The sequence below is a fragment of the Micropterus dolomieu genome, linkage group LG22 (assembly GCF_021292245.1).
Source record: "Micropterus dolomieu isolate WLL.071019.BEF.003 ecotype Adirondacks linkage group LG22, ASM2129224v1, whole genome shotgun sequence".
NCBI lineage: Eukaryota > Metazoa > Chordata > Actinopteri > Centrarchiformes > Centrarchidae > Micropterus > Micropterus dolomieu.
Window position 1 is genome coordinate 16,133,927 of NC_060171.1, and position 13,739 is coordinate 16,147,665.

Sequence of the window (13,739 nt, forward strand, 5' to 3'; positions counted from 1 at the left end):
CAAAGTCACCCAGTCAGCACTGGATTGCCCTGAATATTTGATACTGCCCTCATAAAGGGAACTGGAGAAAATGGGATGAAGAATTAACTGGCTGCTCTGATGACTGCACACTGCTTAACAAACTTCTACAGCCTCCTCTGTCAAGTAAAAATAACTTTTAATTTTTCATAGATGGCAGCGTCCCTGAGAGCAATCATACCATCTACCAATGCGGCTCTATTTTATACACTCATATTTTTTGATTTTGATCTGCATATGCATGTTTTGTTTTTGTCTGCTGTGACACACAAGATCCAGCTTGAACAATTAAACCATCACATAAAACTTGTTGCAGCGTTCGCTATTTCCAGTAGCTAACAGAAAAGAAACTGTACTTGAGAAGAAATGGTCTAGGCAAATTATGGTATTTTGCTTAAGCCTGCAGCTAATGTCCCAATTTCTACTTTGTAACTGTTGCGTATTTGTCAGACTCAGCATCAATTAACTAGGTCATATTTATTTTGCAGACATTTCACTTGGCAGCAAAGACGACTCAGATGTGACTCTTAGCACATGTATGGCCTGAATATCTTGACTGATAAAATGTTCTGCATGTGTGGCTTCCCAACATCCACTTGAACAGTATGACTTCACTAGTACAACCTGAGCTGGAAACAAGAACTGTACATAAACCACACAGTACGCTCCATATGTGCCTGATGCAAATTTGTGCCCTGCAGCCCAGAAACCAGGACCCGTTAATCATCAACCAACATGACCATGGCCATTTCCTCCAGCTCTCCCGTTGAGATTAACTGTGTGTGCAGGATGTAATCATTGTGAGTGCTGAACCTGCCTAACAAGTTATTACAGCTCATATGATGGGCTATGCAGAGGCACAGTCATTTTCAGATCTTTACTGTGCACACCCCTTGATCATCATGGGTGGGTGGGTTGAGGGGAACTGGTTATATGAAAGGGATTTTACTGTACTCATTAAAGTTGTAGGTCAGGCCAGACACTTGAAATGCAGTAGGGTGTTAACAAACAGAGAGCTTCTATATTTAAGTATTATTTCATGCTTTTTCTCAAATGAATTCAGACAAAGTAATTCACTCAGAACACACAGAAAAATACATTTATTCAAAGTAAGACAAATACCTGAAGTCACATAAAAAACTGTAACGTGTGTATCCAAAAGATGGCTGCATGTAATACCTCATGATAATGGCTGAGGCAGAAAATGGAAGCTACCAAAATGAGTTCAGAAGACAGAACCCTTCGTTTAACTGGATAACAGTTAAGATATGATTGTCATCATGTTCCAGTACCACAAGCAAAACACACAACCTAAAATGACTTAAAGCAATACACTGCATGTACAAATATTGCATAGCTCCTATAAAATATCTGTATGCCCTTAATGCCAGTGCTGTGCTTTCTTTTACTTCAAGCTTTGTCCTTAGCCTTATAAATACTAAATGTGTAACATAATAGGAAGACTTGACTGGGGGTACCTCATGTGCAATATAGGTAGATAAGCACATTAAAGAATGCATAAAATGCTTAATAAGCGGAAATCCATCTGGCTCATTACAGATTTGTTTCATTGCTCATTTTCAACATTAAAATGTGGACAGAATAGCCATTTTTCCCAACAAGAGACCGATCAAGGTCAAGCCCTTTTATAGGTTGTAAAAGGAAAATACATCTTCATCTACAGTGAAGAAAAATTCAGTAAATGGAGTATTTAGCTTTCTAACTAAGCAGACTTCACTGAGGCCAGAGAAGACTAATGCACAACTTTTTTTGACGATGGGAGTGGGAGACAGGCACTGTGCTGTGGCCAGGACAGGGTGCAGGTAGAGTCCTGAGGTTCACCACGCTGCAGACTGTGGAAACTTTCCAAGGAGCCCTCTCAGATTCGTATATGAAAGGTACTAGAGTGACAAAAAGAGACAATGTGAGGGACCAACATTGAATCAGTAGTAGTCACTGTGCATGCAAACATACTGACTTACTGTCTATGCGAGTATAAACATACAGGAATCAGGAATAGTGGTGTTGCGTATTTCAGAGGAGATTGACAGTGGTAAGGCCATTTCCATATAAATGAATACGCTGAGTGGTGGCTCAGGATTAAACTGATGCCGTTAAAGTGACAGTTAATTGATGAAAATGATTACCAGCCATCTGGGTAATGAAAACTGTTTGTAAACAGGGAGGCACAACTCACAGGGCTGCAGCATAAGGGGTGATGTATGAATTGCCCATTTTAAAGTGCCACTGATCCCCAAATAGAATGAAGTGTAGATGGAGATAGATAATAGATACAAAAGCTTTTCTTAAAAATATCATATCAAAACATTTGTCTTAAGTGAGGTACATTTAATCACCTTAAAAAGTCCGGAGCCCTAGATATCATATTTTCAAAGTCAGCAAAGGAGAGTTTGTTGTCTCCGTCTAAATCTGCCTCCTCAATGGCTTTCTCACACACAAGCACCACCTCTTCAGGAGTCAACTCCTCCTTCGTCAGCTTATTTAGAGTCTTTTCTAGGTCCTCTTTGCACAGGTAATTATCCACATTGAAATCTGTAGGTAACAGGAGTTGATAGCAAATGAACAAACCATGTCATTTTGTCGGGTTCTGAGAAATTTGAAAAAACTATAATGGATATTTTAGAAATTACCGTATATTTTGAAGGCATATATGGCCTTGAGTTCCCTTGGAGCCATTTCACTGAGGACTGAGAACATGTCCACAAATTCATTGAAGCTGAGATTCCCCATCCCGTCCTCTGAGAAAGACTCTACAATCCTGCTGCGGAATGGGTTTTCCTGCAGGTGAAGGGGACTGCATCATTTACACACATCACACACATCAATGTTAATGGTGGTACACATTAATGTAAATAAAAGATTCACTTAAATATATGCCATGTGATTTGGATAAGAAAAACAAAAACCTAAAAAAAAATACCCTGAAGGAACTACAGGTGTCATGATCTTTCGTTTTTACATGCGAGTAAATGAAATGTGAATGTCAGTTTCACATATGAGCTGCAGAGGTATAAACTGCTAGGTTTATTCTGCTGATCACAGGGTTCAGCTGAAAAAGGCTGACTCCCTCTCTTCGCTTGCATCGTGAAGCCAATATTTTCTCCTCCATTGCTTAACCACAAGTTGCTACTAAGGGATTTTATATCCCAGGTAATCAGCTGATTTGATACAAGGAATAAATCCCCACTGAAGGACAGGCCTTCAGAAGACACTCTCACTAATTCTGTGAACAATATAAGTACAGCTGATTTCCTTAGGGTGGTTAGCATGTTTGAGCCCAATACAAGCTCAGCAAAATAAGTCACAATCAGCCATCTAAAGCGGTGCAGTTTTAACTACATATCCTCAGACATGTAAGTGCAACCTGAATCAGTCCACTCCATTCAACACAGCTCATTAATCCGAGTAGAAAATGTAATTATGAATCTGTAGAGGATTTGACTTTGGGTGACTTTGTGTATTATCTGGGCCTCATCAATCATATTATCAGTGGCCTCCATTTTCCTCCCACCATCCTTACAGGCCCTGCAATCATGTGACAGTTTAACAAGCAAGGACCAATTATGCCCAAAGCAAGGACACTCTATATGAGTCTATGTTCTAAACCCTTGGTGGACGAGGACTCCATATAAAATTGTGCGGTCGTCGTGTCTGGTGTGTTTGGAGAAAAGTGGAGGTAAATGCAGCTGTGATGTTATGCAACATGCCTTTTCTAAAAATTCAGGATGTTCTTTTCGAATGACAGGTGTTTAAAAATAGGAGGAAATGCATCTGTCAGGATAGAGAGACTGAGCGTTTCATGACACATTAACTTTCATAAGCTCACAGACTGTGGTGTCACACAATCAGATCAGTGGTGATGACGGTAAAAATCAATTTCCTCCTCTTAAAGAATGTGTATTGATTAGGTGTCTGCCCGCATGGGCAGTGGGTGCCATGTTTGTTTTAGAGTGTCCTTATAGCACAATCCAAAATAAGAAAACCCAATACCAGTACATGCTGCTGGTGAAAAATAAAGTACAGGTAAAAAGAAGTTGATACTTAAGGAAAGTGTTTACAAGTTACTACATAGGACTTGCATCATATTTGAGGTACTGAAGTTTTTTTTTACCTTCAACTCTGGCATGTTGACTATTAAGGCTAACGGCAGTTTACAATCAGGATCATTGGTGTAGTCCATTGGTACAAGATGTGGCGCCAACTCATGGTATCTGCCGTGCAACCTAAAAATAAAAAGACTTCATGAACAATTGTATTTCTTTTTCTGCTTCTGGCTTACTGACTTTTAGTAAATAAACAACATGACGACTACTAAAAAAAAACCAACCTTGACCGTTACTTTAATACCTGAAACTTAGAAGAAGTTTCTGGCACAACAGATGTTATAAGATGATTTAATAAGCTATTAAATAGCACAGATGGAGTGTAACAAATATGGAATGGACATATATAAAACAGAAACATGACCAAAAAATGAATCAAAAATGGTGTGGGGGGGGGAAACATGAAATAAAAACAACAACAGAACAATCAAATCATTCTTTAAACACTATTATTCCTCTTTTTAACCTTTCTCTCTTTATCTCTCCTGTCCTTCTCTTATCTTGCACTGTGGAATTTGTGAAATTTTATGCCTTTCATTATCGAGAATAATGTCAATAAACTGCACGGAGGCTGTATGAATGATAAACACATGATGTCGGGAAAGTCGGTGCTTATCTACACTACAGTGGCCCTTTCACACTGTCATGTTGTACCTTCGTTGCCAGAGCAGAGCCATTTCTCAGCAGGGAGACTGGTCTTAGAGGACAAATGCATTACAATTAAATTAGATAAACCTGTCAAAATGATGGAGTTTCATTGGTACACTGCAACAAATGAACAAATGAAGTAAACCTGCAGTACTGATGCACCGTGACACTTCAAGTGTTTGGATCTTATAGCTTCTCCCAATTTAAAGATGTTAGTAAGCTTACTGATTAATTTCCAAAACTACTAATCTAGTGCTAACACTGATATATGACATACAGTCAGTGACCTTATCACCATCAGTGATAGCCTGTTTATTTGATGTTACATATCTGTGATGTAACCGTTGCAGCCGTTTTATGAAAGTCATAAAGTATAGGACCCAATTACGCCCTCTACTGATTGTCAATTTTTGTTTCCAATCCAATGATGGCCTTGGAATCAATGTTAATTCAATATCACAGATGAGGTACTTGCACACTATTTGTTAATAAGTGAAAACTGATAGAAAAATTACACATACTTTGCTTTGTTTGAAAGATAAAAGCAGCATAATTGGGAAAATGTAAGGCCTAAAGCTATTTGTATAAGTAGGATCAAAGAAGCATGTTGTGTAATATGTTAAACTTTAATCGTTCATTAATTCTTGATAGTTTGTGTAATTTTAGATGCAATTTTTTAGATGCAGCACCTAGGAAAATAATTTTTAAAACAGCCTTTCCTGCACATACAGCATAAGGGCAAATCAGACCCCAAAATCCCTGCATGCCTGGAATCACAAAACTGTCATCCTTATCTAATGTTACACTGCAACTTTCTTGAGTATCAGCATTTAATTACTTTAAGTAGCTTTTTATCTTCCAACATCTAGAAGATAATGAAATGTGAGCATTGTGGGTCAATTCCATTAAAAAGCAAAACAAGCGATTTGTTAATTTATTCCTGTCATCAAGGGGGTGATTGACAGGAAGAGAGAAATGAGCCATGCAACCCAAGCTAAATCATGATACCTTGTGCAATCACTAAGAGTAGATTTATATTTATTTCATTTTTAAAATTGTTGAGGTTGCCCTATGCCGAAAGAGGAAGAAATGTGACACTTCATTGGGTGGCACTGAAAACAACACCACAGTCAAAAAGGTGAACATGACTTTCAAAGGTTTAGGTAATATAGTGACACTGCTGCAGGACAGAACCTTCTAGATCTTCATTCACAAAAACCTTTTTTTAATTTTTTTTTTTAAATTTTACTTATCTCATGCACCAGCAATATAAGCACATGCTGTGCAATTCACAGATGTAATTACATTTGTCTATTATGCTTCAGCTTGTTCGTATTTACTGGGATGTTCAGTTGATGTGGAGAGTGATAATTAACGGGGTGGATGAGAGGATCATTTAGGATGTCAGTCTGTACAAGGAAATCTAGTAGCTACCAAAAGATAAATGACAGTATACTAATTCTATTTAATAAATGTTCGTTTTGCTTTGGACTTCCAGCTTCATATACTTGTTTTTGTATTATCTGACACTTCATCAAGTGAATCTATTAACATTACCCAATAAAAACATTATTTAGGCTTTCTGGCTAATATTTTGATGATACTGACACATTACTTACACATTACAGTTTGCATGTGCACAGAATACAATTTTAAAAAATCTGATAAATATCAATTATAAGATTTTTCAAAATGCATAATTTTCTCTCTACAATTGCAACAGTACATATGCTGTCTAAAATGATGGATGTTTAATAATCAGTCAATAGTGGATTGTTTCATTACCACATTTGATTTATTCACATTTCAAATTTAAAGTTGTAAATCATTCTAATAGCAAACAAACTGTGTTCCTGCCAACCTTTCCTCTTAAGCAACCAACACACATGTTGTGTTGTTGTTTTATACTGCAATTATAAGACAAATAATGTACTGTTTCTGAAATCAAATTGCACTAATTGGTTCTACAATTCTACTGTCATCTTAAGGATGTATGTCAGATATCATTAGAATTAAAATGTACAGCAAGTACTTGTATCTTCCCCTTTTTGAACAGTGTCCAAATATTACACATTTTAGCCAAAGTAATCAACTACAGCATTACTCTGTGGACTTGGCATGACTCACATATGTTCACATCTAGTATTACATGCCTAGCAAAATCAGTGTCCACTTAAAGCACATCAGGAACAAAAGGGAATAAAGACAGTACCTTTTAATAACATTATTATGTGTGTAATCTAATGGTTAGAGCAGGTGGTTTACAACTGACAGTACATTACAGAGCAATGCATCTGACTCAAGAGGCAGAGTTGATAAAATTCTTACCGCAGAATTTCTTTGCGAGTGAAAAACGTACAGTCCTGCAATGAAAGCAAAAAAAACATGTCAAACACAAATATGAGAAATTTAGTTAAATATTTGCATCTTCTCCAAAAGGCCCAAACTCAATGATACATCTCATTAATGACTCAACGAAACATCTCTGAGTCATCCAAAATAACATTGCTTTTATTGCAACATGCTTTGAAGTCATGTGAACAACCCTGTCAGTGCTTGTGGAGGTGTCTGGTATCTCATAAATGATGATGTGTGTGGGTGCTGTCACCTGTCACTTGCAATAGGAACGATGAGGCATAGGGAGCTGCTGCTGTCTGACAAGCGTGTGTTGACACACACATTATCCAACAGCACTACTGGGGGTATTTCACTTACATTTTCCCTTGTATCCATTCTCTCAGAGCTGTTTGTGAAAAGCAGAGCGCAGCAAGCTGAGCTCTACAGACAATGTGATTAACAAAAACCCTCTTCACTCCACATCCACTCAAGTAAAACCGGTCCACTGACGATATCCGTCTGTGTCTGAGCATATGTGAAGCAATCCATCTACTAGCCTCCATCATGTTAGATTACACCATAAGTAAAGCCTACATATATAAAAGGTAGTAGTGTTGGTGAACAAAGAAAACACTGAAGCTCAGTAAGTTAATGTCGAATTGGGTGTTAAATCTTAAATATTTGATCCCAAAAAAATAAGATATAAAATGAACTGATATCCAAGAGGCAAAATAATTACTATGGCAAACAGAAAGCAACAGTGTTCTAATAAGGCTTTTTAAAGAGAAGCCGGAGTAACCAGAGAGGCCCTTGAGAAACTGTCTCCTGAGAGTAGAGTTTCACATATCACACTGGCTTGGCATCAATTATTAAGTCCACACCTAATCACATGATAAACCTGTGCAAATGAAGACGTATTTCTTCACAGGAAAAGGTCAGATCTTCTCAGATGGGGACACCTTCTGCTACTTTCACCTATCAAGACTATGTAAACATTTAAACAGTGGAGTCATAACAGATCACACTTTAGTAGGTTACTGATGATTGCCTGTCATTAACTGATGGGAATCAGGAGCACCTGCCTGAATTACATTGAGGTCAAGTGGTAGCCTATAAATGATCAGTATTGAAAATCTTTGCTTTTTGCTCTATTTCACAAAATGTGCAGTATTTATTTTTTTTTTTTTTTACTCATTAAATCCAAGACACATGGGGTTCCACTGGCAGGAGTGACTTGACCAATATCAGGCGAAAAAGATAATTAATAACGTATGACACTACTACTACAACTACTACAAATAATAATAATAATAATAATAATAATAAGAGAAGAGCAATTTACATAGTAGTTTAGATAGTTCTTTACTAAGGCCTCACCTTTTACTCCACTCTGTCCTGAATGAACTGAAATTAAACTTAAGGTCTAAACTGTAGATCTCCATTTACATACAGAGACAATCCTAATGGATTACAAGACGTTCTTTTATGCTTTAACATGATTTTTCTTGGACATATAGTCTATATCAGGCCTATATCACCCAACATGCTGCAGGTAGGCGAACGAGCGAGCTTACCTGGTAGGCATCAAGTTGTTCGTCGGTGAATATTGTTTGCTTATTACCCATCTTAATCAAATCATTTGTTGCGTGTACACATTCCCAACACTGAACGTCCGAAGCCTTTTCTCAATGAAAAGCATTTAGGGGGTCCTCGGAGACGAGGTCTCCGCTCGACGACGTTGCAAACTCTTACAAAAGGTTGTTGTCCTCACAGGAGATCCGCCATGACTGCAAAACGTAGGGGGCGCATAAAAACATGAAAAATGTGGTACGAAAGGTAGGAGTAGTGTCCAGTTGTGTCAGAGCGTGGAGGTTGTCTGAGGAGTCCAAGAGCTGCAAACTGATCTGCTTCTCTTTAAGCACCAAGCTGCTGTCCACCGGCGTCAAGACAAACCAATAACACCTCGGACAAATAAATAAATAAATAAATACATGTGAACTGCAGGCTGCTATCAATGAAGATGCTCTCAACTACACTGTAGGGCAACTTAATGTTGATAAAATTGACATACACCTCCCCGCTAACCTAACATCACATGTAATAGCCTAATGCTACAGCTATTTGATCAATAAATAATACTATATTTTGTTTCTAAACTTTTTTTCTAAGTATGATAACTTCAGATATAAAGTAGCAGAGTATAGGCTAATATTTCCAAGCATAAATAAATTGTAACGTTAGATTTCATTCTGATGAGTGGAAGCATAAAGTAGCATCAAATGAAAATAATCAAAGTGCAGACTATTTTGTAATGACATGCAGTGGCTGAGTAAACATAGTTACTTCCCATCACTGGTAGTGTACAACACAACCTAAAAAGACGTCCGATTCTGGACTTTGCGTGCGCATGAATTTCAAATCGATTTGATTTACTTCGATTTACAATTATTTAAAGTACACTACCGTGTAAAGTTGACTACCGCAGATCCATTAATTAAACCCGTACAATAATTATTTTCGACATTGCTGTAACAAGAACAAAACTTTTAATTGACACAGAACCTGTTGCACGGAAGAAACAGCTAGCAAAAACTGGAACAAATTTTCCAGCCACATCTTCATCTTCCAGCGCCCTCTAACACAGTGTGCTGCCTCTGTCTGTGCGTTGTGCTTAGCTGGACTGCAGAGACTGTCCGTCTCATCCACCTGCGTGCTATTGCAGCACAGCAGTACAGTGAGCGTGTCCTGCCTACACCCCAGGACAGATGCCAATTTCACATTTCCCCAAAATAACCACTGCCTTGCCTTCCCACTGAATTGGTTAAAATCAACGCTTTTGATTGCGACAGGTAGCTTTCCAAGTAGCAAAGTTGCCCACGATGGACTCTAAGCGAGATAAAGACCAAGGTAAGTTGTGATGGATAGCTTGTTGCTACGTCGCCATGCTAGCCACTAGCGGCTCCTGCTAGCTAGCTGTGGCTTTAAGCTTAGCTGTAGCTAACAACGTATCGACCGTTACGCAACATTGTACGTGTGTCACCATCAGAGGAAAAGTGAAAAATTACCATTTCATTAAATAACCCACCCACTTTCATCCGGCTGAATCATCCTCATGAAACCACCCAGCCGCTGCCCCACGATGCTCATAGCTAAAACACAGGTCGCTGCCAACAGTATTAGCTAAAAAACATTTACTGGTGGCCGAGTGTCAAGCTAAGCTAAACACCATTAGGTTTATTTTGTAGGTGTTAGTTAACATACGCAAGGTGTGTGTTTGGTGGCCCTACTGGTCCCACCCACGTCCGTTTCCCCCATTTTGTAGTGGTGTTATAATAGTACTTTGCCAGCCAAGCCTTGTAAAAATTACATATAAAGTAAATTATTTAGCATTAAATGAAACAAATAGCCCACGACACCATCATTTTTGGTTAACCTGATGAGTCTTCAGTGACGTTGTTCTCCTCAGGGATTCAGTGTTTCGTGTATGCAGGCTCATGAAAGAGTATTCATGTGTAGTTAGAGTTAGAGACTGATTCTGCCTTAGGAAACTAAACTAAACATAACTTCCCCCATTGTCATTCATGCATGCAACTGGCGATCCAGTACTGTTACAGGCGTAGCGCAGAACAACACATCTGCCTGTTTGTGACAATTTGTCTCTGGAGCTTGCAGAGGAAAAGCTCAGTTTGCTGCCCCATATGAAATTCATAGTCTGCTTGACGTGGTGTTTACTACATAGAGATGATTGCATGGGTTACTTGATTGTTCCAGTGTAAAACAGAACAGACATACTGCTTCCAGCATTCTGCTTTTGCAGCACTGACTCACAAATAAGTGTGTTGCATATGTAGGAATAGATATTTTTATGCTGCGGTCTTATTTCTCTGATTCTTTCAGATGCAGACTATGAGAAGATAACTGCTGTGCTGCTCAAGTCACGAACAGGAGAATTTGATTTGGAGTCAATACTGTTTCTCAAATTGAGAGGTCTTGGTAAGATTTATTTTATATACCACTGTTTAAGCCTTCAAAAGTGTCCACATTGTTTCTAATAAATAATTGTGTCTCACAGGAACACATGATCTTGGATGCATTGGGGAGTGTATGAATTTGGAGAGACTGGACCTCTCTGGAAATAACATCACAAATTTAGCACCTCTAGCATCTCTTCGGCTTCTTTCTGTACTCAATGTGTCTGCCAACAGGATTTCCAGTTTAGGTAAGATTTCAGGAGCAATTTATTCTTTATTTCACTTATCAAGGAGGTCTCTGTCATGAGTAGAATTAGATTTTTTAATGTAATGTTATTGCTTTTGTCATTTCAGAGCCCCTGCGCAGTTGTGACAGTTTACAGAACTTAAACGTGGCTGGTAATATCATATCCAGGTATCACTATATAACTTTTGACCAAATTCTCACCCTAGATGAATAAAGTTGTGAATATTTCACTAATTACAATGTTACATATTCTACAAACAATTAAATGTCATTGATGTTAAACATAAAAATAGTTTGCTTCTAATAATGTATTTTTAATACTTTAATAAATTTGTTATTGTAAATCATCTTTTACCTGTTTTGTTTTTCAACAGCATTGAGAGCCTACACTGCATTCAGTCTTTGAGAAAGCTAGAAAATATACGTTTTAAAGACAACACTTACAATTACACTAATCCAGGTAATTATTTGTATTTATTTGAAAACAGTGGATGAAAAATCTTGATAAGTGAAATCACAATGACTTTCTCTACATCAGTGTGCAGGAACGCAGCATATAGAACCATAGTTCTTGAGATGTTCCCCAACATCAAGGTGCTGGATGGTAAGATATATTTTCTTTTTATTTAGTCATTTGCATAACATAACTCTTAGACCATGTTGAATGTGTTCTTGGATTTTGAGATCCCTTTAAAAAAAAAAAACCCATCTGTTTGAACTGTAGGTGAAAGAGTGGTTGGACGTGGGAGTGACTTGTACCAATTATGCAAAGACATTGATGAGACCATCAAAGGTACATTTGTTAACTAGTGTGTGATGACTTGTTAAAACACACCGTTCATCAGATTAAGTTCAGATGTTGAATGTAGCAATTTGTCGTGAATACACAATCCTACAATGGCATTACTGACATTGTTGTGTTGTAGTTGTTGTTTGCACCTTAAATTACTAACCAAACTGATTTTCTTTCTTTAAATGTTTAGCCGGTTTATACAAGAATGGGCAGCTTGTTGAACATCCTGATTGCAAACCATGGGTGGAGGATAGTTACTGGGAGATAAAGAGATCAAACAATGCCATTATTGATGAAGCCTACAAACAGTTTAACGGTAAGAGGTTCTCTGTAGGGCTGTATATATTAAAGAAAAGTGTTGCATGTGATCTAACCAGTTGTCGACTTAACTATGTTGTGTTCACAGTGCGATATCATATATAACCCTTGCCCTACATTTCTTTTTCTACAGATGTTCTTCATGAATGCAGACTCCTCAACAACAGAGCCACTCATGTCATTTCGCAAACTGAAAGATCGATGAGCCTGAAGAAGCAGCCAAAGCAGTATGCCATTTGAGTTGGGCTATTTTCAACACATTTGTGTGCAACCTTTAGCAACTTTTTGTTGTATGATCTACCATGGCCAATGTACTGTAGGTTTCTGAAATGACTAAGCTTTATCCAAGTGCTTGATATGTATTATAGCCAGACACACATGCTTTGTGTTGCATTTGTTGAAATTGCATCACATCCTAAGCGCTGGGTAACTGACATACAATACATGTAAGTGGTTTGAAAACCTTTATCCATACTGACTCCCCTCAGTTTGGTGCATAGATATCTTTACTTGCACAGTGTGCATTTTGTACCATGTTCAGCCTGCATTTATGCTGAGACCTATGCTGCTTAAGAATTTCTATAGGTTTAAGTGATTAAGAGCTTTTTTCCATTTGGCATTGCTGGATAATTTGGGGAGTGCCATGCTGTATGCTTTCTTGTAAGTTTTGCAAAAAGTGATTGAATGATTGTTTCAGCTGTTTCTACTTTACCATTTTATACCATAAAGTTTATTATGTGTACAATCAACTTGTGGAAAATACTGTGTTTATAAAGGTGTACTTCACATGTTTGATTTTTACTCAAATCTACAAAGTCTACTTTGAGGCAACTGATACATATATACTTTACACTTGTTGTACAGCCAGAGCCAAAGAACATGTGTATTAATAACATGGCTAAAGGAAAGAAATAAGCAACCTGTAGTATTTACCCCTGGAGTTTGTCTACTCTCAGTAGCAGTCCACTGGCGCCACCTGCTGGTGGTAATTGTCCAGCAAAACTAAATCAGAATCAGCTTTATTGCCTAAGTACGTCTACACATGAAAAGAATTTGATTCAGGTTTTAAGTTGCTCTCAGTGTAGGGCTACTTACAGATAGTTTCAAGAACAATTAACATGAAGCTACAGATAGACATACAGCAAACACAAGGACAACAAAGCTGCACAAAGATAGGTAAAAGTAGTCAGGACTATAATATTATGTATACAATAGGTGAAAAAATAGGCATATACCGGTATATAAAATAACCAAAACAACATACAGTCTATACACAAGTTAAT

The 13,739-nt window shown here is 37.8% G+C and overlaps 2 protein-coding genes across 12 annotated transcripts in view; one reads left to right on the top strand and one right to left on the bottom strand.

Annotated features, from left to right (window-relative positions):
* Nucleotides 1–1,103: 1,103 nt before the first annotated feature.
* On the bottom strand, nucleotides 1,104–10,647 carry cib2 (calcium and integrin binding family member 2). 9 transcript variants are annotated; one of them, XM_046037447.1, is made up of 7 exons: nucleotides 10,193–10,337; nucleotides 8,702–9,089; nucleotides 7,119–7,153; nucleotides 4,151–4,262; nucleotides 2,670–2,817; nucleotides 2,376–2,571; nucleotides 1,104–1,919 (listed from the first exon to the last, which is right to left on the bottom strand). In XM_046037447.1, exons 2-7 carry the CDS (start codon nucleotides 8,750–8,752, stop codon nucleotides 1,898–1,900), a joined length of 564 nt encoding a protein of 187 aa, XP_045893403.1. In that variant the 5' UTR covers nucleotides 8,753–9,089; nucleotides 10,193–10,337; the 3' UTR covers nucleotides 1,104–1,897. The 9 variants fall into 9 exon arrangements, with proteins under 9 accessions (XP_045893403.1, XP_045893404.1, XP_045893405.1 ...); XM_046037448.1 differs by having other exon boundaries at nucleotides 10,213–10,326; XM_046037449.1 differs by lacking the exon at nucleotides 10,193–10,337 and adding an exon at nucleotides 9,690–10,174 and having other exon boundaries at nucleotides 8,702–8,914.
* The window catches only part of lrrc61 (leucine rich repeat containing 61), a 4,571-nt gene continuing 572 nt past the window's right edge, over nucleotides 9,741–13,739 (top strand). The window contains exons 1-9 of one of the 3 annotated variants that reach the window (XR_006822778.1): nucleotides 9,741–10,034; nucleotides 11,025–11,120; nucleotides 11,200–11,346; nucleotides 11,453–11,513; nucleotides 11,720–11,805; nucleotides 11,884–11,949; nucleotides 12,070–12,138; nucleotides 12,329–12,454; nucleotides 12,590–12,767. Coding sequence is in view for 1 of the 3 variants with exons in the window: in XM_046037444.1 (XP_045893400.1) it covers nucleotides 10,007–10,034; nucleotides 11,025–11,120; nucleotides 11,200–11,346; nucleotides 11,453–11,513; nucleotides 11,720–11,805; nucleotides 11,884–11,949; nucleotides 12,070–12,138; nucleotides 12,329–12,454; nucleotides 12,590–12,696 (786 nt within the window). In the remaining 2 variants the exon portion in view is untranslated. Of the gene's footprint in view, nucleotides 10,035–11,024; nucleotides 11,121–11,199; nucleotides 11,347–11,452; nucleotides 11,514–11,719; nucleotides 11,806–11,883; nucleotides 11,950–12,069; nucleotides 12,139–12,328; nucleotides 12,455–12,589; nucleotides 13,206–13,739 lie in introns of those variants that run through there. The other 2 variants (XR_006822777.1, XM_046037444.1) reach the window with 2 other exon arrangements.